Source organism: Orcinus orca, chromosome 3, assembly GCF_937001465.1.
Source record: "Orcinus orca chromosome 3, mOrcOrc1.1, whole genome shotgun sequence".
NCBI classification, from domain to species: domain Eukaryota; kingdom Metazoa; phylum Chordata; class Mammalia; order Artiodactyla; family Delphinidae; genus Orcinus; species Orcinus orca.
In genome coordinates this window covers 142,821,027-142,847,409 of record NC_064561.1, presented here as the reverse complement: position 1 = coordinate 142,847,409, position 26,383 = coordinate 142,821,027, and the positions used below count along the sequence as shown (strand labels likewise).

At 37.0% G+C, this 26,383-nt stretch overlaps 1 protein-coding gene and 1 non-coding gene across 4 annotated transcripts in view; both read left to right on the top strand.

The window, feature by feature from the left end:
* Nucleotides 1-26,383, top strand: part of MTREX (Mtr4 exosome RNA helicase) — a 136,986-nt gene that overhangs the window by 659 nt on the left and 109,944 nt on the right. For all 3 annotated transcript variants that reach the window (XM_004275144.3, XM_033437856.2, XM_033437855.2), the window contains exons 2-5: nt 5,961-6,098; nt 7,579-7,645; nt 10,780-10,842; nt 11,781-11,893. In XM_004275144.3, the coding sequence (XP_004275192.1) occupies nt 5,961-6,098; nt 7,579-7,645; nt 10,780-10,842; nt 11,781-11,893 (381 nt within the window). The remainder of the gene's footprint in view (nt 1-5,960; nt 6,099-7,578; nt 7,646-10,779; nt 10,843-11,780; nt 11,894-26,383) is intronic.
* On the top strand, nt 9,065-9,173 carry LOC117203439 (U6 spliceosomal RNA). The gene has a single exon (XR_004486188.1). It is a non-coding gene; the product is annotated as a U6 spliceosomal RNA (small nuclear RNA).

Sequence of the window (26,383 nt, the reverse complement as noted above, 5' to 3'; positions counted from 1 at the left end):
CAGTGCTTAGCACATAATAGATTATCAAATGCTGGTTTTCTTTGATTTTATTAAGAAAACTTAAAAAAATTACTGGTCCCTGAAACTTAAAGTAAGATGATTCATTAGTAATGAATAAAATTTACTCTTGACATTGGGGGAGGATACCCAATGAATGCTTGAATTAAATTAGTCATGATTTTGCTCTCAAGGAACTTTTATTTGAGGTAAGGAGGTGGTACAGATACATATTTTAAAGAGTTAGTAGGAGCTTGAAATAGAATAAGCTGTATATACAGTTAAGTGCTATAAAAGTTCAGGAAAGAGAGCTATTTGTGATGTCTAGAGAGCCTTACATGCAAGAAGCTATTCTGTGTTGAGATGATTCCTTATTGACCACTGAGAATTTTTTTGATTTGTTTTGTAGCACAAATTGGGCTAGGCGGAGTGTTTGCTTAGGGACTACAAGAGATAAGCCTGAGAATATAAATTGGTTTTAGATTATGAAGGGCCTTGAACAGCAAGCATATGAGTTTTGATTTCATTTTAAAAACCCAGGTGAACATGTGTTTTTTACCTAACTTGGTGACTGGATAGGTAGAGTGATAGTTTAGAAAAATTAATTTGGTATCAGTAGTCAATGTATTGAAAGAGGAAAGACACTGATAGTAAAAAGTAGATTAAAAAGTATTTCAGTTATCTAATTATGAGATTATAAAAACCTCAACTCAGGAGGTGACAGAAGGAAGGAAAAGGAAAGATAAAATGTTGTGAAGGAAAAAATTGACAGGTCTTATTTAAGGAGGACAATGGAAGAGGGGTCAAAAGAGACGTTTTGAACTTGGATATCAGGAAGAAGAAAAATAGGGAAATTTATAGGAGATTTTGATTTCGAAATTAATTTGGCTTGAGACAAAGTGAAGTGATGATAGTATATCCATATTGAAGTATCCATTGGGCAATTTTAATCTGGGTTTGGAGAAATACCAGAACTGTAGGTATATATTTGGATGCTATTTCAATTGGTCCTGCTTGAAGTGGAGATTCCTGTGGGAAAGTATAGTTTTCCCACACATAGAGATTAGATGGATATTAGAACAATCAGGAGTTTGAAATGTCACATAAGAGTGAAACAAAGGAGAAAAATAGTCTTCCTCTCTCATTGAGTTAGAGGGTGTAGTAGTCTTGGAGAACTTTTCAGGGAAAATGAGAAAGGAGGACAGGTTCTTTTAATTTTTTTCCAAACAGGAATAATTAATAATTTCTGTAGTTTGAATGGGCAACTATGATGTTATGAAGATGATACATGTATAATTTCCTACTGCGGTAAATACTTTGTTTCAGAATTACTCAGGGAAAATTCACTTTGCAGTGTATCAGGGGTAAGCTGTTTCTGCAACCTTCCAAAGTGAAAATTTGTAGGGTATAAAAACAATTTATATTTTAATTTTACTAGGAAATATGTGAACATTAGAGAAAGGAAATACATAAGAAAATATAGACCATGATTAACTTACGGAACTTTGTTTACTACCAACACTTCTAACTAGGCCTAGACGTCTAGGTATTTTTAGGGAAAAATCCAATTTGCCTTATTGTAACTATCATACTATCATAATTATTTGTATCGTAGTCAATATGTATAGCATGATTTCCATCTGATTTGTATAACACAGAAGGGCAAATCCTGGAACTTTAGAGGATCTTGTCTTTTGTATTGATATTTAATACTCTAGACCAAGTGGGTGCTTTTTTAAAAAACTTTATGAGAATTGTCTGGAGAGAGAGAATAATATGAAAAACTCCATGTACGCATAACTCAGCTTCAGTATTATCAAGTCATGGTCAATTTATTCCCACACCCTTTTTTTGTAAATCAAATGCTACTAATAATGTTATTTCTCCCTAAATATTTCAGTATGCATCTCTTGTTGATAGTGACTTTCTTTTCCAACGTAACTGTCATGCCATTGTTATACCTAACAAAATGTACGATAATTCCTTGATTATCATTGAATAGTCAATCCACAGTAAGATTCCCCAGTTGTCTCAAAGGTATTTTTTTGTAGTTGGTTTATTTGAATCAGGTTCCAGACAAAGCCCTTATACTGTTTTGGTTGTTATATCCCTGAAGTCTTTCATTTTACAACAGTCCCTTTTTTCCTTACGCTATTGATTTCTTTTGGAGGGGTGGATGAAAGGAGAAACCAGCTCATTTGTCCTGTATACTTTTCCACATCCTGAATTTGCTTTCTTATGCTGTCATTTTACTAGCTTTTTTATCTTCAAGTATTTACTGTAAACTGTCCTTATATCTAGAGCTGAACTATGCAATCTATAGTAGTCCCCCACCCTTATGTGAGGGGGATAGGTTCCAAGAGCCCCAGTGGTTGCCCAAAACCTTGGATAGTACCAAACCCTATATGTAGTATGATTTTCCCTATACATACATACCTATGAAAGCATAATTTATAAATTAGGCACAGTAAGAGATTAACAATTACTGAAAATAAAATGAAATAATTATATCAATATATAAGTTGAGAACTTTCACCTTTTCATTTTTTTTTAAATTAATTTATTTATTTTTGGCTGTGTTGGGTCCTCGTTTCTGTGCAAGGGCTTTCTCCAGTTGCGAGAGCGGGGGCCACTCTTCATCACAGTGCGCGGGCCCCTCACTGTCATGGCCTCTCCCGTTGCGGAGCACAGGCTCCAGATGCTCAGGCTCAGTAGTTGTGGCTCACGGGCCTAGCTGCTCCGCGGCATGTGGGATCCCCCCCAGAACAGGGCTCGAACCCACATCCCCTGCATTGGCAGATAGACTCTCAACCACTGCGCCACCAGGGAAGCCCCACCTTTTCATTTAAAGTAAGCACTTGACGGCTTCTCTTTGGCGTTGCCAGCATCACTACTCTTGTGCTTCGGGGCCATTATTAAGTAAAACAAGAGTTACTTAAACACAAGCACTGCCATAGTACAACAGTGATCTGAAAACTTAGACAGCCACTAAGTGACTTAACAGGCTGGATACTGTTGGCAAAGGGATGATTCATGTCCCAGGCGGGATGGAGCAGGAATGTGCAAGATTTCATCATGCTACTCAAAAAGGCATCCAGTTTAAAACTTATGAATTATTTACTTCTGGAATTTTCTGTTTAATATTTTTGGACCTCAGTTGACCTTGGGTAACTGACACCTTGGAAAGGGAAAACATAGATAAGGGGGGACTCCTGTAATAGCTACTACCTACCTGTAGCTGTTGAGCACTTAAATGTAGTTAATCAGAATTGACATGTTCTGTGAATGTAAAATATACACTGTATTTTGAAAACTTGTTATAAAAAATGTCAAATACATCATTTTTATCTTTATATACTGAAATTATAATATTTTGTATATTTTGGGTTAAATGAAATACATTAAAATTGGTTTCTTTTTTAAACTATTTTAATATGGTTACTAGAAATTTAAAGTTATATAGGTACTTGCATGTATGTATCTTGGACAGCTGCTGATGTCGAGACTTGATTAGAATCATTCAATTGTTTAGATAAGAATACAGTTGAATAGAGAGTTGAATATAGTATTAAAGAATAATGGAGCTCTTCTGAAGGAAAGTATTCTACAATGAATTTAGGTTTTAAGCTTCTCAAAGGTATAGCTGCTGTGGCCTCTCCCACTGCGGAGCACAGGCTCTGGACGCGCAGGCTCAGCGGCCATGGCTCACGGGCCCAGCCGCTCCGCAGCATGTGGGATCTTCCTGGACTGGGGCACGAACCCGTGTCCCATGCATCGGCAGGCAGACTCTCAACCACTGCGCCACCAAGGAAGCCCTGTTTCTTTGTTTTATAGTTGTACCAACTCCTAGTAGGTTTAATTACAATGCTTTGGTTGATGCTTACTAATTCAGAAAGAATAATAAAATGTTAAAACTAGAGGGATCATAATTATCATTCATGTCTTTTACTGAGGGCCAAGGATATTGATTGCTTGTCCAAAGGAGATTCATGTAAGTAATATGGAACAACTGTGAATACCTATTCCACTAAATGGGGCGTGAGAGGAATTACATATTTCAGGTTTTGCCAAGCATCAAAGAATAAACTTCATTATGGAAATGTTATTCAAGCATATAGATCAGTACTACTATTTGTTGACTCTTTTTTTAAAAAATTTTTCTGTTGAAATAAAACATACAAAAAAAAGTGCAAAAGTCATGGGACAAATTTTCATAGTGAACACACCAGTGTAAGCCCTGTTCAGGACAAAAAATAGAATATTGCAGAAATCCCTCTTTTTCCCCCAGTAAAGTGACTAACGCGATAATCACATGTGTTAGTTTTTTTTCTGTTTGTAAATATAATGTAATTGGATTCATACAGAATATGTTCTTTTGTTTCTGGCTTTTGCTCAACATTGTAAAATTCTTTTTTTTTTTTTTTTTTTTTTTTGCGGTACGCGGGCCTCTCACTGCCGCGGCCTCTCCCGTTGCGGAGCACAGGCTCCAGACGCGCAGGCTCAGCGGCCACGGCTCAGGGACACAGCCGCTCCGCGGCATGCGGGATCCTCCCGGACCGGGGCACAAACCCGTGTCCCCTGCACGGGCAGGGGGATTCCCAACCACCGCGCCACCAGGGAAGTCCGTTTGTAAAATTCTTAACTGTAGCTCTGGCAGTAACTTTCGAAGTATGATTGAGGTTTGGTGTGGGATCAGAGGAATATTCCCAATTACCTGAAAAGCCTGCTCTTTTTCAACTATAGGAGACTGAATTTTTCTTCACATAGTTCAGCCAAAAACTGTATCACAAGTTCAATGTAGAGACAGATGAGAGTCCAGCTGCCTTCTATTAAGCCAGACATTAAAGAGACTTGCAAAAATATAAAACAATGCCATTCTTCTCATTAACATTTTTTTGGGAAAATACTAATTTTTTTCAGTTTTAATATTTAATGTGGTAAACATCAATAGATAAGACTACAGAAACAAAATTCATTGGAATCCTCAGTAACTTTTAGACTGGAAAATCAAAATCAAAATCTCTCATTTCTGAGATCAATGATTTTGGAGCCACTGATCTAATATAGTTTAATTTCCATTTTCCTGTTAATTAATGGTTCTTGAGCTCCTTTTCGTATGCTTATTGGTCATTTGGATATCCTCTTTTGTAAAGTGCCTGTTCTAGTCTTTTGCTCATTTTTTTATTGGGTTATCTTTTTTTTTTTAATTTGTAGCCGTCACTTCCATTATTTTAGATACATATGCCTTTTGTCAGTTACATTTGTGTTTTCTCCCACTTTGTCTTTTCTCTGTACTCTCTTAATGGTACCTTTTGATTTACAGAAACTCTTAGTTTCAATGCAGTCCAATTTAGCAAACTTACTTTTTGGTTAACAATTTTATGTCCTGTTTAGTAATACCTAAAGATAATTTTCTTATTTTATCTTCTAGAGGCTTTGTTGTTTTTGCCTTTCACAATTAGATCTAATATCCATATTGATTTTTGTGTATAATTGGCATAGGGGTCAGATTGATTTCCCCTATGGTTATCCAATCCACAAAGCACTGTTTATTGTCACTACTTTTGACCAGTGAATCCAACCACATCAAAAAAATTTCTCCCAAATAGTAATATTATGCCGTTTAGAAAAGCATTAAATGTTTATTGAAAGTGTTCATGTAAATGTCTAATGGTATTTTACAGTTTTTAAGAATATTATATTAGTAATAGTTGTGTTAATGTGAGTTGCAAAATATTTTTAGAACAGAATTTTGAAGAAACTATGAAATGAAAGAGGAGTAGTATTCAGTTTCATTAGTTAAAATAAGAGTATTCTGGGCTTTAGCCACTTTTGATTTGTAACATCTATTTACATGACTTTTTGTTAATAGTGTATATTATACATGGGATAATATTTTATGGAGTCACCCTTAAAGTAAGAAGTGCTATTGCAGAATTCATTCTAAACCGTTCACATTTCAGAAAACATTTTGATGGTAAATTACAATCTGAGTCAACTAATATTGGAAAAAACAAGAGAGATGCAGACTTCGAGGGCACAGATGAACCCATTTTTGGAAAGAAGCCCAGGGTAGAAGAGTCAATAACTGAAGACTTAAGGTAGTATTTCCATTGTTATAAATGTTAGTAACTCTTAAGTTGGGTGGTTGCCTGAAGTTTTGAAAATTGCTTATATGTTGTTACTTTATGAAAATATTTGTTGTATTAGAGAAATGAAAATAAATATTCTTTATATATTCATATAAACATATAACTAGGACAATTATGTAAGTTTGGGGAAATGGAAAACAATATAGAAAAGAAAGGCTTGTAATACTTTTGAATCCAATTTTAAGAATCTTGAAGCCTGATTTTTTTAAAAAGAAGAAATGCCATTTCATTTATTTGTTAATGTCTTAGAAGAGGATCACTGGAAGAGTGGGATAAAAGGAAAGAATAAAACTGACACAATGGAAGGGAATACTTGAGAAGGAGCATTAGGAGGAATTAGATTTTCACTGTTGCATGTAGCAGTAGAGTGGCTATGAATCTCAATACTACTATCAATGAGGGAGACCCATGGATATGTGTGGCTGAAATAGCTGGGTGTTTCTTTGAGTTCAAAAGTTGGAACTTTCTAGAAATTGATTACAATTTCTTAGGTTGACCTGTTTCCTCTCGTAGCGATGATCATGACTTTGCTTTTCTCATTTGCGATATTCTAGCTTGGCACTACAATGAAGAATTTACTCCTGTGGTTTTGTTGTTGTTTTTTAACCGGTTAGCTGTTGTTGTAGCTAGCAAAAGTAGGTACTGTAAATGGTGGTAGATGTATTACTGAAATACTTAAGATGCACTGTTTGTCCAAACTAGTGGAATAGGTTACAAAATAATACTGATAATTTAAAATCATTTTTGCTTATTGTAGTAACTCTTGGGTTTTATCCAAAGTATGGTTATTGATTTAAAGTAAAAAATCAGAAGTACAATCAGTAATAATGGATCTAGTGCAGAAATACATCTATTTTTCTTCAATTTATCCACAATCATGTCGTTTCAGAGTCTAAACAGAGAACCTATATGAGTATAACTTAGGATTTTGATGAGAAGAGGGAACACTTCTATAAATTATAGCAACATCTGTATTAGGCTAGTTTATTTTATACTTTCTATGACGTAATGGTTTTTTTTGGGGTTTTTTTGCGGTATGCGGGCCTCTCCCGTTGCAGAGCACAGGCTCTGCACACACTGGCTCACGGGCCTAGCCTCTCCGCGGCACGTGGGATCTTCCCGGACCGGGACACGAACCCGTGTCCCCTGCATCGGCAGGTGGACTCTCAACCACTGCGCCACGAGGGAAGCCCCCTAATGGTTTTTATAAGCACCTTTGTGTTTTGAAGCAGTGATAATGCTTTTGTAGAGGTACTTTTTATCCAAAATAGTTACTGGAACTAAGCTGACATAATTCTTTGAATAATCCACTTGGAGTCTGTCTGTTTTGTATTTGTAATAAAAGATGCTAACTCACCATTTTGAATTCCCAGCATATATAATTCTCAGTAATTTATTTTAATGTAATTTTAACAATTTTTTTTTTAAGTTTGTCAGACTTGATGCCCAGGGTCAAGGTACAATCAGTTGAAACTGTTGAAGGGTGTACACATGAGGTAAGCACAAACAGTGTATGGTAGGTTGGTGTTATAAGTGGGATTTTGCTTTGGACTATCTAATCTGATGATTGACAAGCAGTTTAGCCTTAAGGGCTTTGGAAACAATATGTAGTTTCTGTGCAGTCAGTGTACATAGTCTAGTGGAAGGAGCTGGGGGTTTGTATTCAAACCTGAGCTTAGACACTGACACAGTGCTTTTCCTAACTACAGTCTTGGATAAATTTCTTAACCTCTTTGACATTGGTTTTCTAATTTGTAAGTTTAGAATAATGGGATTTACATCATGGGGTGGTTGTGAAGATTATGTAAGAAAATTAGGTGAGATACCCAGCACAGAGTAGGGTTTTTTTGTTTTGTTTTGCAGAGTAGGAATTTAGTACATGTTTATTCCCATGCTCCTAAAGTCAAGTAACAGTGACATTTTGCAGGTCCAGTGCTTTTTTGTGTTTTGCTCTGATGACTGATATATTGCAGTTTCATTGTCTGCCACAAGATGGTGGTCACTGATAGCTTGTAGTAACCGTTGATCAGTGAGCATTTGTAAACATATGGGACATAAGGAAACTGTAACACTAGTTCTTTCTATTAAGCCCTTCTGCTTTTACCATGTAACCTTATATGTTATTGCTACAGTTAATTGAGGAATCTTATTAAAGACTTTATCAAATAAGCAGAGTAATTCCAAATTAACAAAAATTGCTTTTGATGTAGATCTGGAACGTTATTTTTTTAAACACCTGTTTTTCTACTTGAAATTTCCTTATGTTCTTTAGAATATCACTTAGTTTGGCAGGTATAATATCCATTAGATCATTCATTAAACACTTACATTAGACCCTATTTGATGCTGTGGTCTTAAAAAGATGGGAGAAAAACCTCAAACACACACAAATTTTGCTCTCAAGAGGTCAGAAGTTCTTTCTGTCCTCCATGATTATCCTCAAGCCCTCCATTCTGTTATCTCCTCTCACTTTTTTAGCAGGTAACCTTACCTTTTACTTTATCTAGAGGTTTGAAGATATCAAGTTGGAGTCACATCCACTCAAAGGACAAGGCACTGCATTGTTTAGGCTGAGGAGAGTTGCTCTGCCAGTGTTCTTGGTTGTATCCTATCCTGCCTCCACAAAGACTTGGATCATTCCATTTTCCCTTGACTGTTTCTGGTGTCTCCTTTTCTCTATTTTCCTTTTCTTATCAGCATATGAATATTCAAAAGCTTCTCTTTTGTTCTGTGTTGCTTTTTAGCCACTGTGTTGTGTTTTTTCTTCCCCATTGTAGTCATTCATTCAGTACATATCTTTTGGGTGCCAGGTATATTTTATTATTCACTGAATATAAAGAGATAAACAAAAAAAGTTATGGTCCCTTTCTTTTCAGAGTTGTTATTGAGTGCTCTGCTTAGAAAATCCCTGCTAAGTGCTCGCTTCGGCAGCACATATACTAAAATTGGAACGATACAGAGAAGATTAGCATGGCCTCTGCGCAAGGATTACACGCAAATTCGTGTAATATTTAAAAAAATATTAAAAAAAAATAAATAAAAAGAAAATCCCTGCTAAACTTCCTAACCTTCCAGTCATCTTTTAATCTACTATAGTTAGATTTCTTCTTTCTCCATGTCTTTCAAACTGCTCTGGCAAAAATCACAAATAACTAATTGCTAAGTCTATTTGACTCTTGATTATTCTGTTGTTTTTCGATTTTTCTGACTCCTTAGTCTCTGTAGGCTTCTCTTCTACCTGTCTGTTATAAGTTAGTGTTACCCAGACTGTTTTCAGAGAATAAAAACAAAACTCTGATTCTCATACATGTGAAAACACAATTTGTTATTGTTGCTGCTATTAAATCTCAGAAATGTTAAAGTCTTAATTGCTTTGTGTTAATGTTTTTTGTTCATGTCATAGCAAGTATCAGGAGAGATGTGAGGGAGGTGAACCAAGTAACCAGGTATGGCCCCGCAGGTTGATCATACCTTGATGAGGATCACACCATGATTTAGGGTCTAGTCTTCAGATTTTCGGATTCCGAAATTTGATTTTGTCAGTGCACCAGAGGTTGTGCTCTCTGGATAGAATCACTTTCATCATAGTCATGGTATGGTATAACAAAAGAGGGACATTCCCTTAAATTAATGGATAAGTAGTCCTCTTATTGTCAAACTACCTAGGAGTCAGAAACTACTTAGAAGTTTCTTGGTGTCATAATAAAGGGGAATATGTAGTCTTAAGGGGAAGACTGATGAAAACTATTCCTGTCCCTGGAAGGGTTCATTCACTAATAAAAACAACTCATAAATTAATTCTTTCATAATGTGTGCTGGATAAACTACCAAATTCTATCCCTTTATAGATTCCATTTAGAGTTCCACATTGCTTCTAACACAGTTATTATACTGGGTATTGTTCATTGAGTTTCATAATTTATCGTTTCACTTAATTACAGTCAGGTTCTAGTTATTCCTTTTGAAACACTACACACATCATCTTGATTGTAATTGAATTGCAGATTTACCAACAATCTCTCAATATTCTAAGACAGCTAATCTTATCTCATACTTGTTTGTTGAAATTTTGCTCTTAGAAATTATTTCTAACTTCTGTGTGTACAGTACTTTGCCCTTGTTGATTGATTATTTATACACTAATTGGCTTACATATTGGGAATTTACATATATTGTGAACTGCTCTCCAGATCTTAATCTTCACTGGAGGAAAATTAGTTTCCTGTTCCAGGAAATAATACCATTTTATTCCACATAGTTTTCTTTCATATAGTGGCATCCCTTTTTATGTCCATTCTGCTTTTTTGAGCATTCATTAATGTCAGGAAGTACATTAGACATAGAAAATACAAAGATAGCTGAGATAGGTCCTAGACCTTAATAAACACAGTTTCTTCTGGGAGATAGACTTAAGTGCTTTTAATTAGATTACTATCAGATAAACACTAATAGAAGTTTTTTGAATGTTGTAGCTTTTGCATTTTTCTCAAAGGTGGTTATTTAATTTTACAGTGTCTAAGACTGTCAGAAACACTAGTTCACCACCTTTATTTTTCAAACCATCATTGATTAGGGAGTGCTGAATGCATCAATTCTCGAATAGTAAATTGATTTTTTTTTTTAACATCAGGTTGCACTTCCTGCAGATGAAGATTATCTACCACTTAAACCTCGCGTTGGAAAAGCTGCAAAGGTTTGTACTTTGGGCTGTACGGTTTGTACAGTTTTGTGAGTCTGTTTTCCTAAAAATCTTCAAGATAAACTTTTAAATGAGATCCTCATACTTCCCTGTGTGTGTGTGTGTGTATATATATACACACACACACACACACACACATGTATATGTACAAATTAAGAAGCCGCCACCTGAAGTCAAATATGGTGAGAACCAAATCAATAAACAACCATGCTGAAAACCACGTATCATGTGATAAGATTTTTAAAAATGAAAATAATTCTCAACGTTTTTAATGAATCTAATGAAAAGTACTGATCTTTCTCTAGGAAAAAATGCATGTGTACAATCAGTTTTGTGTATAGTTTTGGGAGTTGAACAAACTTCTAATGAAACTTAAACTCTTATGCTGATATTAAATGGATTTTGAAACCCTGATAGATGGTAAAAGAGTAATATAAATTTTCCAAGTCATTTTCTTAAGTAAAAAAGGCAGTATGGTGGGGTAAACATGAACTCTTCAAGTCTAATAGATATATTATTCTGCCTTTGCTGAGTGAACTTGATTGAGGCCTTGCCTTTTCAGAGCCTCAGAGTTCGCATCTGTGAAAGGAAATTATATATACGTTAGGTGCTGTGAAGATTAGTAGGTGGAAAATGTGTTGCACAGTGCCCACCATAAAGCATGTTCTTGACAAATGGTAATGATTATTGTGTTGTAATTAACATATATGTAAACATAATAATTGAAAGATCAGATAGTAGAAATAACTTCTATGCTGTCTGGTTAAAGTTTTTTTTTTCATTCTTCCTAATTTTCTCTGGTTGGTGGCATATTTCCCAAATAGACTCATAAAGAAATGCTCCCAGAATGCTTCTAGGGGTAGTGTCTCTTGGTTTTAAGTGTACTATAATGTGTCTAGGTGTCTTCATACAGATACTAATTTTTTTTATAGGAATACCCGTTCATTCTTGATGCTTTTCAAAGAGAAGCCATTCAGTGTGTTGATAATAATCAGTCTGTTCTAGTATCTGCACATACATCAGCAGGAAAAACTGTATGCGCTGAGTGAGTAGCTTTCTTTTTAAATGGAATTTTAGGACTGTTAATATTTGCTTTATACATTTAGGTGCTCCTGTGTTGGGTGCACCTAATATAATATTTATAATATATTTACAAATATTATATCCTCCTGTTGGACTCACCCCTTTATCATTATGTAATGCCTTTGTCTCTTGTTACAGCCTTAGTTTTATTTTTATTTATTTATTTATATAAATTTATTTATTTTTGGCTGCATTGGTCTTCGTTGCTGCACGTGGGCTTTCTGTAGTTGCTGCAAGTGGGGGCTGCTCTTACTTGCGGTGCACGGGCTTCTCATTGTGGTGGCTTCTCTTGTTGCAGAGCACAGTCTCTAGGTGCCCGGGCTGCAGTAGTTGTGGCTCATCGGCTCTAGAGCGCAGACTCAGTAGTTGTGGCGCATGGGCTTAGTTGCTCCGCGGCATGTGGGATCTTCCCAGACCAGGGCTCAAACCCGTGTCCGCTGCACTGGCAGACGGATTCTTAACCACTGGACCACCAAGGAGGTCCTTACAGTCTTAGTTTTAAAGTCTATTTTATTTTACATAAGTGTAGCTACCACAACTTTCTTTTGGTTTCCACTTGCATGGCATATCTTTTTCCATCCCTTCACTTTCAGTCTGTGTGTCCTTATATCTGAAGTGAGTCTCCTGTAGGCAGCATATAGCTGCAAGTTGTTTTTTTATCCATTCAACCACTCTGTCTTTTAATTGGAGAATTCGTCTATTTACATTTTATTATTGATAGGTGTGTACTTACTGCCATTTTGTTAATTGTTTTCTGGCTGTTTTGTAGTTTGTCTGTTCCTTTCTTCTCTTGCTCACATTCTAGTTTTAAAATGAAATTTTAAAATAACTTTTTCTTACCTTACTCTTTAAAAGTTTAAATTTTTTCTATTTCATTTCTGTAAGTAAATTTAGACTCTTACCTTTATTTCATTTCTTCTACTTTGGGCTTCATTTGCTATTCTTTTTCTAGTTTTTTAAAGGAGGAAAGGTGAGGTCATTGATTTCAGACCTTTTTCTAATACAGACATTTAGTGCTGTAAATTTCCCTTCAGTCATGAATGCGTATCGTGATTCACTAATGCTATGTTCATTTTTTGTGCATTTCATTTCAGGTCTTTTCTAATGCTCTATCTTCAGATTCATTAATCTTTGCTTCTTATTATCTAATCTGTCCTTAATCCTATTCAGTGCATTTTTTCATCTCAGATATTACAGTTTTCTTTGCTAGAAGTTCATTTTTGTGTGTTTGTTTTCCATGTGTCTACTTAACTTTCCTCCAGCTTTTTGAGCATACAGAATACAGTTCAAAAACTGTTTAAATGTTTTTGTGACTATTACTTTCATTTGTGTTACTCCCTGATCTGTTTCAGTTAATTGACTTTTCCCTTCGTTATAGGTCAGTATTTTCCTGCTGCTTTGCATACGGCTCTGATGGGATGTTTGGCTGTTTTTTAATTTCATCACTGACTTTTGGCAGTTTAATTATGATGTGACTTTACATAATTATTTTCATGTTTCTTATGCTTGAATTATTGGGCTTCTCAAATCATGGGTTTATTAGTTTTCATCAGATTTGGAAAAATTTCAGCCATTTTTTATGTCAAATAGTCCCTCTTCTCCTAGTACTCTGAGGACTTCGGTTAAACTTCTATCAGGAGACTTTAAGTTGTCTCAGAGCCTAGTGATACTCTTATTTATTATTGTTTTTTGGTGTTTATTCTCTGTGTTTCATTTTGGACAGCTTCTCTTAAATGGCTTTAAGTTTATTCATCTTTTTATCTGCAATGTCAAATATGCTATTAATCCTACCCAGTTTATTTCATCTTAGATTTAGATTTTTTTATCGCTGAAAGTTTGGTTTGGGTCTTTTAATATTTTCCATATTTCTTCCAAACATGCTGGGTTTTTTTGTTTGTTTTTTTACATCTTTTTTTTTTAACATCTTTATTGGTGTATAATTGCTTTACAATGGTGTGTTAGTTTCTGCTTTATAACAAAGTGAATCAGTTATACATATACATATGTTCCCATATGTCTTCCCTCTTGCGTCTCCCTCCCTCCCACCCTCCCTATCCCACCCCTCCAGGTGGTCACAAAGCACCGAACTGATCTCCCTGTGCTATGCGGCTGCTTCCCACTAGCTATCTACCTTACGTTTGGTAGTGTATATATGTCCGTGCCTCTCTCTCGCTTTGTCACAGCTCACCCTTCCCCCTCCCCATATCCTCAAGTCCGTTCTCTAGTAGGTCTGTGTCTTTATTCCTGTCTTACCCCTAGGTTCTTCATGACATTTTTTTTTTCTTAAATTCCATATGTATGTGTTAACATACAGTATTTGTCTTTCTCTTTCTGATTTACTTCACTCTGTATGACAGACTCTAGGTCTATCCACCTCACTACAAATAGCTCAATTTCGTTTTTTTTATGGCTGAGTAATATTCCATTGTATATATGAGCCACATCTTCTTTATCTATTCATCCAATGATGGGCACTTAGGTTATTTCCATCTCCGGGCTATTGTAAATACAGCTGCAATGAACATTTTGGTACGTGACTCTTTTTGAATTACAGTTGTCTCAGGGTATATGCCCAGTAGTGGGATTGCTGGGTCATATGGTAGTTCTATTTGTAGTTTTTTAAGGAACCTCCATACTGTTCTCCATAGTGGCTGTACCAATTCACATTCCCACCAGCAGTGCAAGAGTGTTCCCTTTTCTCCACACCCTCTCCAGCATTTATTGTTTCTAGAGTGTTTGGTGATGGCCATTCTGACTGGTGTGAGATGGTGTCTCATTCAAGTTTTGATTTGCATTTCTCTAATGATTAATGATGTTGAGCATTCTTTCGTGTGTTTGTTGGCAGTCTGTATATTTTCTTTTGAGAAATGTATTTAGGTCTTCTGCCCATTTTTGGATTGGGTTATTTGTTTGTTTTTTTGTTATTGAGCTGCATGAGCTGCTTGTAAATTTTGGAGATGAATCCTTTGTCAGTTACTTCATTTGCAAATATTTTCTCCCATTCTGACGATTGGCTTTTCATCTTGTTTATGTTTTCCTTTCTGTGCAAAAGCTTTGCAGTTTCATTAGATCCCATTTGTTTATTTTTGTTTTTATTTCCATTTCTCTAGGAGGTGGGTCAAAAAGGATCTTGCTGTGATTTATGTCATAGAGTGTTCTGCCTATGTTTTCTTCTAAGAGTTTGACAGTTTCTGGCCTTAAATAGGTCTTTAATCCATTTTGAGCTTATTTTTGCGTATGGTGTTAGGGAGTGATGTAATCTCATACTTTTGCACATACCTGTCCAGTTTTCCCAGCACCCCTTACTGAAGAGGCTGTCCTTTCTCCACTGTACATTCCTGCCTCCTTTATCAAACATAAGGTGACCATATGTGCAGGGGTTTATCTCTGGGCTTTCTATCCTGTTCCATTGATCTATATTTCTGTTTTTGTGCCAGTACCATACTGTCTTGATTACTGTAGCTTTGTAGTATAGTGTGAAGTCAGGGAGCCTGATTCCTCCAGCTCCGTTTTTCGTTCTCAAGATTGCTTTGGCTATTCGGGGTCTTTTGTGTTTCCAAACAAATTGTGAAATTTTTTGTTCTAGTTCTGTGAAAAATGCCAGTGGTAGTTTGATAGGGATTGCATTGAATATGTAGCTTGATTTGGGTAGTAGAATCATTTTCACAATGTTGATTCTTCCAATCCAAGAACATGGTATACCTCTCCATCTCTTTGTATCATCCTTAATTTCTTTCATCAGTGTCTTATAATTTTCTTCATACAGGTCTTTTGTCTCCTTGGGTAGGTTTATTCCTAGATGTTTGATTCTTGTTGCAATGGTAAATGGGAGTGTTTTCTTGATTTCACTTTCAGATTTTTCATCATTAGTGTATAGGAATGCCAGAGATTTCTGTGCATTAATTTTGTATCCTGCTACTTTACCAAATTCATTGATTAGCTCTAGTAGTTTTCTGGTAGCATCTTTAGGATTCTCTATGTATAGTGTCATGTGACCTGCAAACAGTGACAGCTTTACTTCTTCTTTTCCGATTTGGATTCCTTTTATTTCCTTTTCCTCTTTGATTGCTGTGGCTAAAACTTCCAAAACCGTGTTGAATAAGAGTGGTGAGAGTGGGCAACCTTGTCTTGTTCCTGATCTTAGTGGAAATGCTTTCAGTTTTTCACCATTGAGGATGATGTAGGCTGTGGGTTTGTCATATATGGCCTTTATTATGTTGAGGAAAGTTCCCTCTATGCCTACTTTCTGCAGGGTTTTTATCATAAGTGGGTGTTGAATTTTGTCAAAAGCTTTCTCTGCATCTGTTGAGATGATGATATGGTTTTTCTCCTTCTGTTTCTTAGTATGGTTTATCACATTCATTGATTTGCATATATTGAAGAATCCTTGCATTCCTGGAAAAAATCCCACTTGATCATGGTGTATGATCCTTTTAATGTGCTGTTGGATTCTGTTTGCTAGTATTTTGTTGAGGATTTTTGCATCTGTGTTCATCAGTGATATTGGCCTGTAGTTTTCTTTCATTGTGACATCCTTGTCTGGTTTTGGTATCAAGGTGATGGTGGCCTCGTAGAATGAATTTGGGAGTTTTCCTCCCTCTGCTATATTTTGGAAGAGTTTGAGAAGGATAGGTGTTAGCTCTTCTCTAAATGTTTGATAGAATTCGCCTGTGAAGCCATCTGGTCCTGGGCTTTTGTTTGTTGGAAGATTTTTAATCACAGTTTCAATTTCAGTGCTTGTGATTGGTCTGTTCATATTTTCTATTTCTTCCTGATTCAGTCTTGGCAGGTTGTACATTTCTAAGAATTTGTCCAGTTCTTCGAGATCGTCCATTTTATTGGCATAGAGTTGCTTGTAGTAATCTCTCATGATCTTTCGTATTTCTGCAGTGTCAGTTGTTACTTCTCCTTTTTCATTTCTAATTCTATTGATTTGAGTCTTCTCCCTTTTTTCCTGATGAGTCTGGCTAATGTTTTATCTATTTTGCTTATCTTCTCAAAGAACCAGCTTTTAGTTTTATTGATCTTTGCTATTGTTTCCTTCATTTCTTTTTCATTTATTTCTGATCTGATTGTTATGATTTCTTTCCTTCTGCTAACTTCGGGGTTTTTTTGTTCTTCTTTCTCTAATTGCTTTAGGTGCAAGGTTAGGTTGTTTATTCGAGATGTTTCCTGTTTCTTAAGGTGGGCTTGTATTGCTATAAACTTCCCTCTTAGAACTGCTTTTGCAGCATCCCATAGGTTTTGGGTCGTCGTGTCTCCATTGTCATTTGATTCTAGGTATTTTTTGATTTCCTCTTTGATTTCTTCAGTGATCACTTAGTTATTAAGTAGTGTATTGTTTAGCCTTCATGTGTTTGTATTTTTTACAGATCTTTTCCTGTAATTGCTATCTGGTCTCATAGTGTTGTGGTCGGAAAAGATAGTTGATACAATTTCAATTTTCTTAAATTTACCAAGGCTTGATTTGTGACTCAAGATATAATCTATCCTGGAGGATGTTCCATGAGCACTTGAGAAAAATGTGTATTCTGTTGTTTTTGGATGGAGTGTCCTATGAATATCAATTAAGTCCATCTTGTTTAATGTATCATTTAAAGCTTGTGTTTCCTTATTTATTTTCATTTTGGATGATGTGTCCATTGGTGAAAGTGGTGTGTTAAAGTCTCCTACTATGAATGTGTTACTGTCGATTTCCCCTTTTATGGCTGTTAGTATTTGCCTTATGTATTGAGGTGCTCCTATGATGGGTGCATAAATATTTATAAGTGTTATATCTTTTTCTTGGATGGATCCCTTGATCATTATGTAGTGTCCTTCTTTGTCTCTTTTAATAGTCCTTATTTTAAAGTCTATTTTGTCTGATATGAGAATTGCTACTCCAGCTTTCTTCTGGTTTCCATTTGCATGGAATATCTTTTTCCATCCCCTTACTTTCAGTCTGTATGTGTCTCTAGGTCTGAAGTGGGTCTCTTGTAGATAGCGTATATATGGGTCTCGTTTTTGTATCCATTCAGCCATTCTGTGTCTTTTGGTGTGAGCATTTAGTCCATATACACTTAAGGTAATTATCGATATGTATGCTCCTATTCCCAGTTTCTTAATTGTTTTGGGTTCATTATTGTAGGTCTTTTCCTTCTCTTGTTTCTTGCCTAGAGAAGTTCCTTTAGTATTTGTTGTAAACCTGGTTTGTTGGTGCTGAACTCTCTCAGCTTTTGCTTGTCTGTAAAGGTTTAATTTCTCCATCAAATCTGAATGAGATCCCTGCTGGGTAGAGTAATCTTGGTCGCAGGTTTTTCTCCTTCATCACTTTAAATATGTCCTGCCAGTCCCTTCTGGCTTGCAGAGTTTCTGCTGAAAGATCAGCTGTTAACCTTACGGGGATTCCCTTGTATGTTTTTTGTTGTTTTTCCCTTGCTGCTTTTGATATGTTTTCTTTGTATTTAATTTTTGACAGTTTGATTAATATGTGTCTTAGAGTGTTTCTCCTTGGATTTATCCTGTATTGGAATCTCTGTGCTTCCTGGACTTGATTAACTATTTCCTTGGAAAGTTTTCAACTATAATCTCTTCAAGTATTTTCTCAGTCCCTTTCATTTTCAATCTTCTTCTTCTGGAACCCCTATTATTCGAATGTTGGTGCGTTTAATGTTGTCCCAGAGGTCTCTGAGTCTGTCCTTAGTACTTTTCATTCTTTTTTCTTTATTCTGTTCTGCAGTACTTATTTCCACTATTTTATCTTCCAGGTCACTTATCCGTTCTTCTGCCTCAGTTATTCTGCTATTGATCCCTTCTAGAGTATTTTCAATTTCATTTATTGTGTTGTTCATCGTTGTTTGTTTCATCTTTAGTTCTTTTAGGTCCTTGTTAAATGTTTCTTGCATTTTGTCTGTTCTGTTTCCAAGATTTTGGATCATCTTTACTATCATTATTGTGAATTCTTTTTCAGGTAAACTGCCTATTTCCTCTTCATTTGTTTGGTCTGGTGGGTTTTTATCTTGCTCCTTCATCTGCTGTGTGTTTTTCTGTCTTCTCATTTTGCTTATCTTACTGTGTTTGGGGTCTCCTTTTTGCAGGATGCAGGTTCGTAGTTCATGTTGTTTTTGGTGTCTGTCCCCAGTGGCTCAGGTTGGTTCAGTAGGTTCTGTAGGCTTCCTATTGGAGGGGACTAGTGTCTGTGTTCTGGTGGATGAGGCTGGATCTTGTCTTTCTGGTGGGCAGGTCCACGTCTGGTGGTGTGTTTTGGGGTGTCTGTGGACTTATTATTATATTAGGCAGCCTTTCTGCTAATGGGTGGGGTTGTGATCCTGTCTTGTTAGTTGTTTGGCATAGGGTGTCCAGCACTGTAGCTTGCTGGTCGTTGAGTGAAGCTGCGTGCTGGTGTTGATATGGAGATCTCTGGGAGATTTTCGCTGTTTGATATTATGTGGAGCTGGGAGGTCTCTTGTGGACCACTGTCCTGAAGTTGGCTCTCCCACCTCAGAGGCACAGCACTGACTCCTGGTTGCAGCACCAAGAGCCTCTCATCCACACGGCTCAGAATAAAAGGGAGAAAAAGTAGAAAGAAAGAATTAGTAGAAAGAAAGAAAGAGAAGAGAGAGAGAGAGAGAAAGGGAAGGAAGGAAGGAAGGGAGGAGAGAGAGAAAGAAAGAAAGAAAGGAGGGAGGGAGCGAGGAATGAAGGAAAAGAAAGAAAAAGTAAAATAAAGGTAAAATATAATAAAGTTATTAAAATAAAATATATTTATTAAGAAAAAACAAACAAACAAAAAAAACGGACAGATAGAACCCTAAGACAAATGGTGGAAGCAAAGCTATACAGACAAAATGTCACACAGAAGCATACACATACACACACAAAAAGAGAAAAAGAGGAAAAAAATCATAAATCTTGCTCTCAAAGTCCACCTCCTCAATTTGGGATGATTTGTTGTCTCTTCATGTATTCCACAGATGCAGGGTACATCAAGTTGATTGTGGAGCTTTAATCCGCTGCTTCTGAGGCTGCTGGAAGAGATTTCCCTTTCTCTTCTTTGTTCTCACAGCTCCCAGGGGCTCAGCTTTGGATTTCGCCCCGCCTCTGCATGTAGGTCGCCTGTCTGTTTTTCGCTCAGACAGGATGGGGTTAAAGGAGCAGCTGCTTCAGGGACTCTGGTTCACTCAGGCCCGGAAGGGGTCGGGGGAGGGGCACGGAGTGTGAGGCGGGCCTGTGACGGCAGATGACGTTGCACCAGCCTGAGGCGTGCGGTGCATTCTCCCGGGGACGTTGTCTCTGCATCCCAGGACCCTGGCAGTGGGAGGCTGCACAGGCTCCCCGGAAGGGGGGCATGGATAGTGACCTGTGCTCGCACACAGGCTTCTTGGTGGCGGCAGCAACAGCCTTAGCGTCTCATGCCCGTCTCTGGGATCCGCGCTTTTAGCCGCAGCTCGCACCCGTTTCTGGAGCTACTTTAAGCAGCGCTCTTAATCCCCTCTCCTCGCGCACCAGGAAACAGGGAAGAAAAAGTCTCTTGCCTCTTAAGCAGGTCCAAACTTTTCCCCGGATTCCGTCCTGGCTAGCCGTGCTGCACTAACTCCCTGCAGGCTGTGTTCACGCCACCAACTCCAGTCCTCTCCCTGCGCTCTGACCGAAGCCCGAGCCTCAGCTCCCAGCCCTGCCCGCACTGGCGGTTGAGCAGATAAGCCTCTGGGGCTGGTGAGTGCTGGTCAGCACTGATCCTCTGTGAGGGAATGTCTCCGCTTTGCCCTCCGCACCCCTGTTGCTGTGCTCTCCTCCGCGGCTCCAAAGCTTTCCCCCTCTGCCACCCGTAGTCTCTGCCCGCGAAGGGGCTTCATAGTGTGTGGAAACCTTTCCTCCTTTACGGCTCCCTCCCACTGGTGCAGGTCCCGTCCCTATCCTTTTGTCTCTGTTTATTCTTTTTCTTTTGCCCTACCCAGGTACGTGGGGAGTTTCTTGCCTTTTAGGAGGTCTGAGGTCTTCTGCCAGCGTTCAGTAGGTGTTCTGTAGGAGTTGTTACACGTGTAGATGTGTTTCTGGTGTATCTGTGGGGAGGAAGGTGATCTCTGTGTCTTACTCTTCCGCCATCTTCCCCTTGTCCCCCCCCCCAAACATGCTGATTTATCTTTTTTCAATTTTCTTCAATATATAGAATATAGTTATACTATAGTAACTTTCAATATCCTTGTTTACTATTTTATATTTTCTGTCTCATTTTTGGATGCTTTTTATTTATTTATTTTTACTCATAGGTTCTATTTGCCTCGTTCTCTGCTTACCTGATTGTTTTTTAATGCCTGCCAGGAGATTGTGAATTTTTCCTCCTTGGGTGATGAATATTTTTGCATTTCTATTAACAAACCTTTCTTTTAAAACATCTTTATTGGAGTATAATTGATTTACAATGGTTTGTTAGTTTCTGCTTTATAACAAAGTGAATCAGCTATACATATATCCCTGTATCTCTTCCCTCTTGCATCTCCCTCCCATCCTCCCTATCCTACCTCTCTAGGTCACAGAGCACCAGGCTGATCTCCCTGTGCTATGTGGCTGCTTCCCACTAGCTATGTGTTTTATATTTCGTAGTGTATATATGTCCATGCCACTCTCTCACTTTGTCCCAGCTTACCCTTTCCCCTCCCCATGTCCTCAGGTCCATTCTTTGCATCTGCATCTTTATTCCTGTCCTGTCCCTAGGTTCTTTAGAAGCATTTTTGTTTTTTTTGTAGATTCCATATATATGTGTTAGCATACGGTATTTGGTTTTCTCTTTCAGAGTTATTTCACTCTGTATGACAGACTCTAGGTCCATCCACTTCATTACAAATAACTCAATATAGTTTCTTTTTATGGCTGAGTAATATTTCATTGTATATATGTGCCACATCTTCTTTATCCATTCATCTGTCGATGGACTCTTAGCTTGCTTCCATGTCCTTGCTTTCATAAATAGTGCTGCAATGAACATTGTGGTACAACTCTTTTTGAATTATGGTTTTCTCAGGGTATATGCCCAGTAGTGGGATTGCTGGGTCGTATGGTAGTTCTGTTTTTACTTTTGTAAGGAACCTCCATACTGTTCTCCTTAGTGGCGATATCAATTTACATTCCCACCAACAGTGCAAGAGGGTTCGCTTTTCTCCGCACCCTCTCCAGCATTTATTGTCTGTAGATTTTTTGATGATGGCCATTCTGACTGGCGTGAGGTGATACCTCATTGTAGTTTTGATTTGCATTTCTCTAATGATTAGTGACATTGAGCATCCTTTCAGGTGTTTGTTGGCAATGTGTATATCTTTGGAGAAATGTCTGTTTAGGTCTTCTGCCCATTTTTGGATTGGGTTGTTTGTTTTTTTGATACTGAACTGCATGAACCGCTTGTAAATTTTGGAGATTAATCCTTTGTCAGTTGCTTTGTTTGCCAATATTTTCTCCCATTCTGAGGGTTGTCTTTTTGTCTTGTTGGTGGTTTCCTTTGCTGTGCAAAAGATTTTAAGTTTCATTAGGTCCCGTTTTTTTGTTGTTTTAATTTCCATTTCTCTGGGAGGTGGGTCAAAAAGGATCTTGCTGTGATTTATGTCATAGAGTGTTCTGCCTATGTTTTCCTCTAAGAGTTTTATAGTGTCTCGCCTTACATTTAGGTCTTTAATCCATTTTGAATTTATTGTTATGTATGGTGTTAGGGAGTGTTCTACTTTCATTCTTTTACATGAAGCTGTCCAGTTTTCCCAGCACCACTTATTGAAGAGGTTGTCTTTTCTCCATTGTATATTCTTGCCTCCTTTATCAAAAATAAGGTGACCATATGTGTGTGGGTTTATCTCTGGGCTTTCTGTCCTGTTCCATAGATGTATATTTCTTTTTTTTGTGTCAGTACCATACTGTCTTGATTACCGTAGCTTTGTAGTATAGTCTGAAGTCAGGGAGCCTGATGCCTCCAGCTCCGTTTTTCATTCTCAAGATTGATTTGGGTATTCGGGGTCTTCACTGTTTCCATACAAATTGTGAAATTTTTTGTTCTAGTTCTGTGGAAAAATGCCAGTGGTAGTTTGATAGGGAATGCTTTGAATCTGTAGATTGCTTTGGGTAGTAGAGTCATTTTCACGATGTTGATTCTTCCAATCTAAGAACATGGTATATCTCTCCATCTGTTTGTATGATGTTTAATTTCTTTCATCAGTGCCTTATAGTTTTCTGTATACAGGTATTTTGTTTCCTTAGGTAGGTTTACTCCTAAGTGTTTTATTCTTTTTGTTGCAGTGGTAAATGGGAGTGTTTCCTTAATTTCTCTTTCAGATTTTTCATCACTATTGTATAGGAATTCCAGAGATTTCTGTGCATTAATTTTGTATCCTGCTACTTTACCAAATTCATTGATTAGCTCTAGTAGTTTTCTGGTGGCATCTTTAGGATTCTCTATGTGTAGCATCATGTCATCTGCAAACAGTGACAGCTTTACTTCTTCTTTTCTGATTTGTATTGCTTTTATTTCTTGGATTCTTATTTTTTTGGATTCCTTTTATAGTGGTGAGAGTGGGCACCCTTGTCTTGTTTCTGATCTTAGTGGAAATGGCTTCAGTTTTTCGCCATTTAGGACGATATTGGCTGTGGGTTTGTCATATATGGCCTTTATTATGTTGAGATCAGTTCCCTCTGTGCCTACTTTCTGGAGGGTTTTTATCATAAATCGGTGTTGAATTTTGTCAGAAGCTTTTTCTGCATCTATTGAGGTGATCATATGGTTTTTATTCTTCCGTTTGTCAGTATGGTTTATCACATTGATTGATTTCCGTATATTGAAAAATCCTTGCATTCCTGGGATAAATCCCACTTGATCATGGTGCATGATCCTTTTAATGTGCTGTTGGATTGTGTTTGCTAGTATTTTGTTGAGGATTTTTGCATCTGTGTTCATCAGTGATATTGGCCTGTAGTTTTCTTTCTTTGTGACATCTTTGTCTGGTTTTGGTATCAGGGTGATGGTGCCCTCGTAGAACAAGTTGTGGAGTGTTCATGCCTCTGCTATGTTTTAGAAGAGTTTGTGGAGAATAGGTATTAGCTCTTCTCTAAATGTTTGATAGAATTTGCCTGTGAAGCTATCTGGTCGTAGGCTTTTGTTTACTGGAAGATTTTTAATCACAGTTTCAATTTCAGTGCTTGTGATTGGTCTGTTTATATTTTCTATTTCTTCTGGGTTCAGTCTCAGAAGGTTGTGCTTTTCTAAGAATTTGTCCATGTTTTCCAGGTTGTCCATTTTACTGGCATGTAGTTGCTCGTAGTAATTTCTCATGATCCTTTGTATTTCTACATTGTCAGTTGTTACTTCTCCTTTTTCATTTCTAATTTTATTGATTTGATTTTTCCTCCCTTTTTTTCTTGATGAGTCTGGCTAATGGTTTATCAATTTTGTTTATCTTCTCAAAGAACCAGCTTTTAGTTTTATTGATCTTTGCTATTGTTTCCTTCATTCTTTTTTCATGTACTTCTGAACTGATCTTTATGATTTTTTTCCTTCTGCTAACTTTGGGGTTTTTCTGTTCTTCTTTCTCTAATTGCTTTAGGTGTAAGGTTGTTTATTTGAGATGTTTCTTGTTTCTTCAGGTAGGATTATATTGCTATAATCTTCCCTCTTAGACCTGCTTTTGCCACTTCCCATAGGTTTTGGGTCATTGTGTTTTAATTGTCATTTGTTTCTAGGTTTTTTTGATTTTCTATTTGATTTCTTCAGTGATGTCTTGGTTATTAACTACTGTATTGTTTAGCCTCCATGTGTTTGTATTTGTTACAGATATTTTCCTGTAATTGATATCTAGTCTCATAGCATTGTGGTCGGAAAAGATACTTGAAATGATTCAATTTTCTTAAATTTACCGACGCTTGATTTGTGACCCAATATATGATCTATCCTGGAGAATGTTCCATAAGCACTTGAGAAGAAAGTGTATTCTGTTGTTTTTGAATGGAATGTCCTATAAATGTCAATTATGTCCATCTTGTTTAATGTATCATTTAAAGCTTGTGTTTCCTTATTTATTTTCATTTTGGATGATCTGCCCAGTGGTGAAAGTGGGGTGTTAAAGTCCCCTACTGTGATTGTGTTACTGTCGATTTCCCCTTTTATGGCTGTTAGTATTTGCCTTAGGTATTGAGGCCTTAGGTATTGAGGTGCTCCTGTGTTGGGTGCATATTTACTATTTTATATCTTCTTATTGGAATGATCCCTTGATCATTATGTAGTGTCCTTCTTTGTATCTTGTAACACTCTTTATTTTAAAGTCTATTTTGTCTGATATAAGCATCGCTACTTCAGCTTCCTTTTGATTTCCATTTGCTTAGACTACCTTTTTCCTTCCCCTCACTTTCAGTCTGTTGGTGTCCCTAGGTCTGAAGTGGGTCTCTTGTAGACAGCATATGTACGGGTCTTGTTTTTGTATCCATTCAGCCAGTCTATGTCTTTTGGTTGTAGCATTTAATCCATTTACATTTAAGGTAGCTATCAATATGTATGTTCCTATTACCATTTTCTTAATTGTTTGGGGTTTGTTATTGTAGGTCTTTTCCTTCTCTTGTGTTTCCTGCCTAGAGAAGTTCTTTTAGCATTTGTTGTAAAGCTGGTTTGGTCGTGCTGAATTCTCTTAGCTTTTGCTTGTCTGTAAAGGTTTTAATTTCTTCGTCTAATCTGAATGAGATCCTTGCTGGGTAGGGTAATCTTGGCTGTAGGTTTTTCCCTTTCATCACTTTAAATATGTCCTGCCACTCCCTTCTGGCTTGCCGAGTTTCTGCTGAAAAATCAGCTGTTAACCTTATGGGGATTCCCTTGTGTGTTTTTTGTTGTTTTTCCCTTGCTGCTTTTTATATTTTTACTTTTGATTTAATTTTTGATACTTTGATTAATATGTGTCTTCGAGTGTTTCTCCTTGGATTTATCCTGTATGGGGCTCTCTGCGCTTCCTGGACTTGATTAACTATTTCCTTTCCCATATTAGGGAAGTTTTCAACTATAATCTCTTCAAATATTTTCTCAGTCCCTTTCTTTTTCTCTTCTTCTTCTGGGACCGCCTGTAATTCGAATGTTGGTGCGTTTAATGTTGTCTCACAGGTCTCTGAGACTGTCCTCAATTCTTTTCATTCTTTTTTCTTTATTCTGCTCTGCAGTAGTTATTTCCACTATTTTATCTTCCAGGTCACTTATCTGTTCTTCTGCCTCAGTTATTCTGCTGTTGATTCCTTGTAGAGAATTTTAAAATTTCATTTATTGTGTTGTTCATCATTGTTTGTTTGCTCTTTTGTTCTTCTAGGTCCTTGTTAAACATTTCTTATATTTTCTCCATTCTATTTCCAAGATTTTGGATCATTTTTATTATCATTACTCTGAATTCTTTTTCAGGTAGATTGCCTGTTTCTTTTTTATTTATTTGGTCTGGTGGGTTTTTACCTTGCTACTTCATCTGCTGTG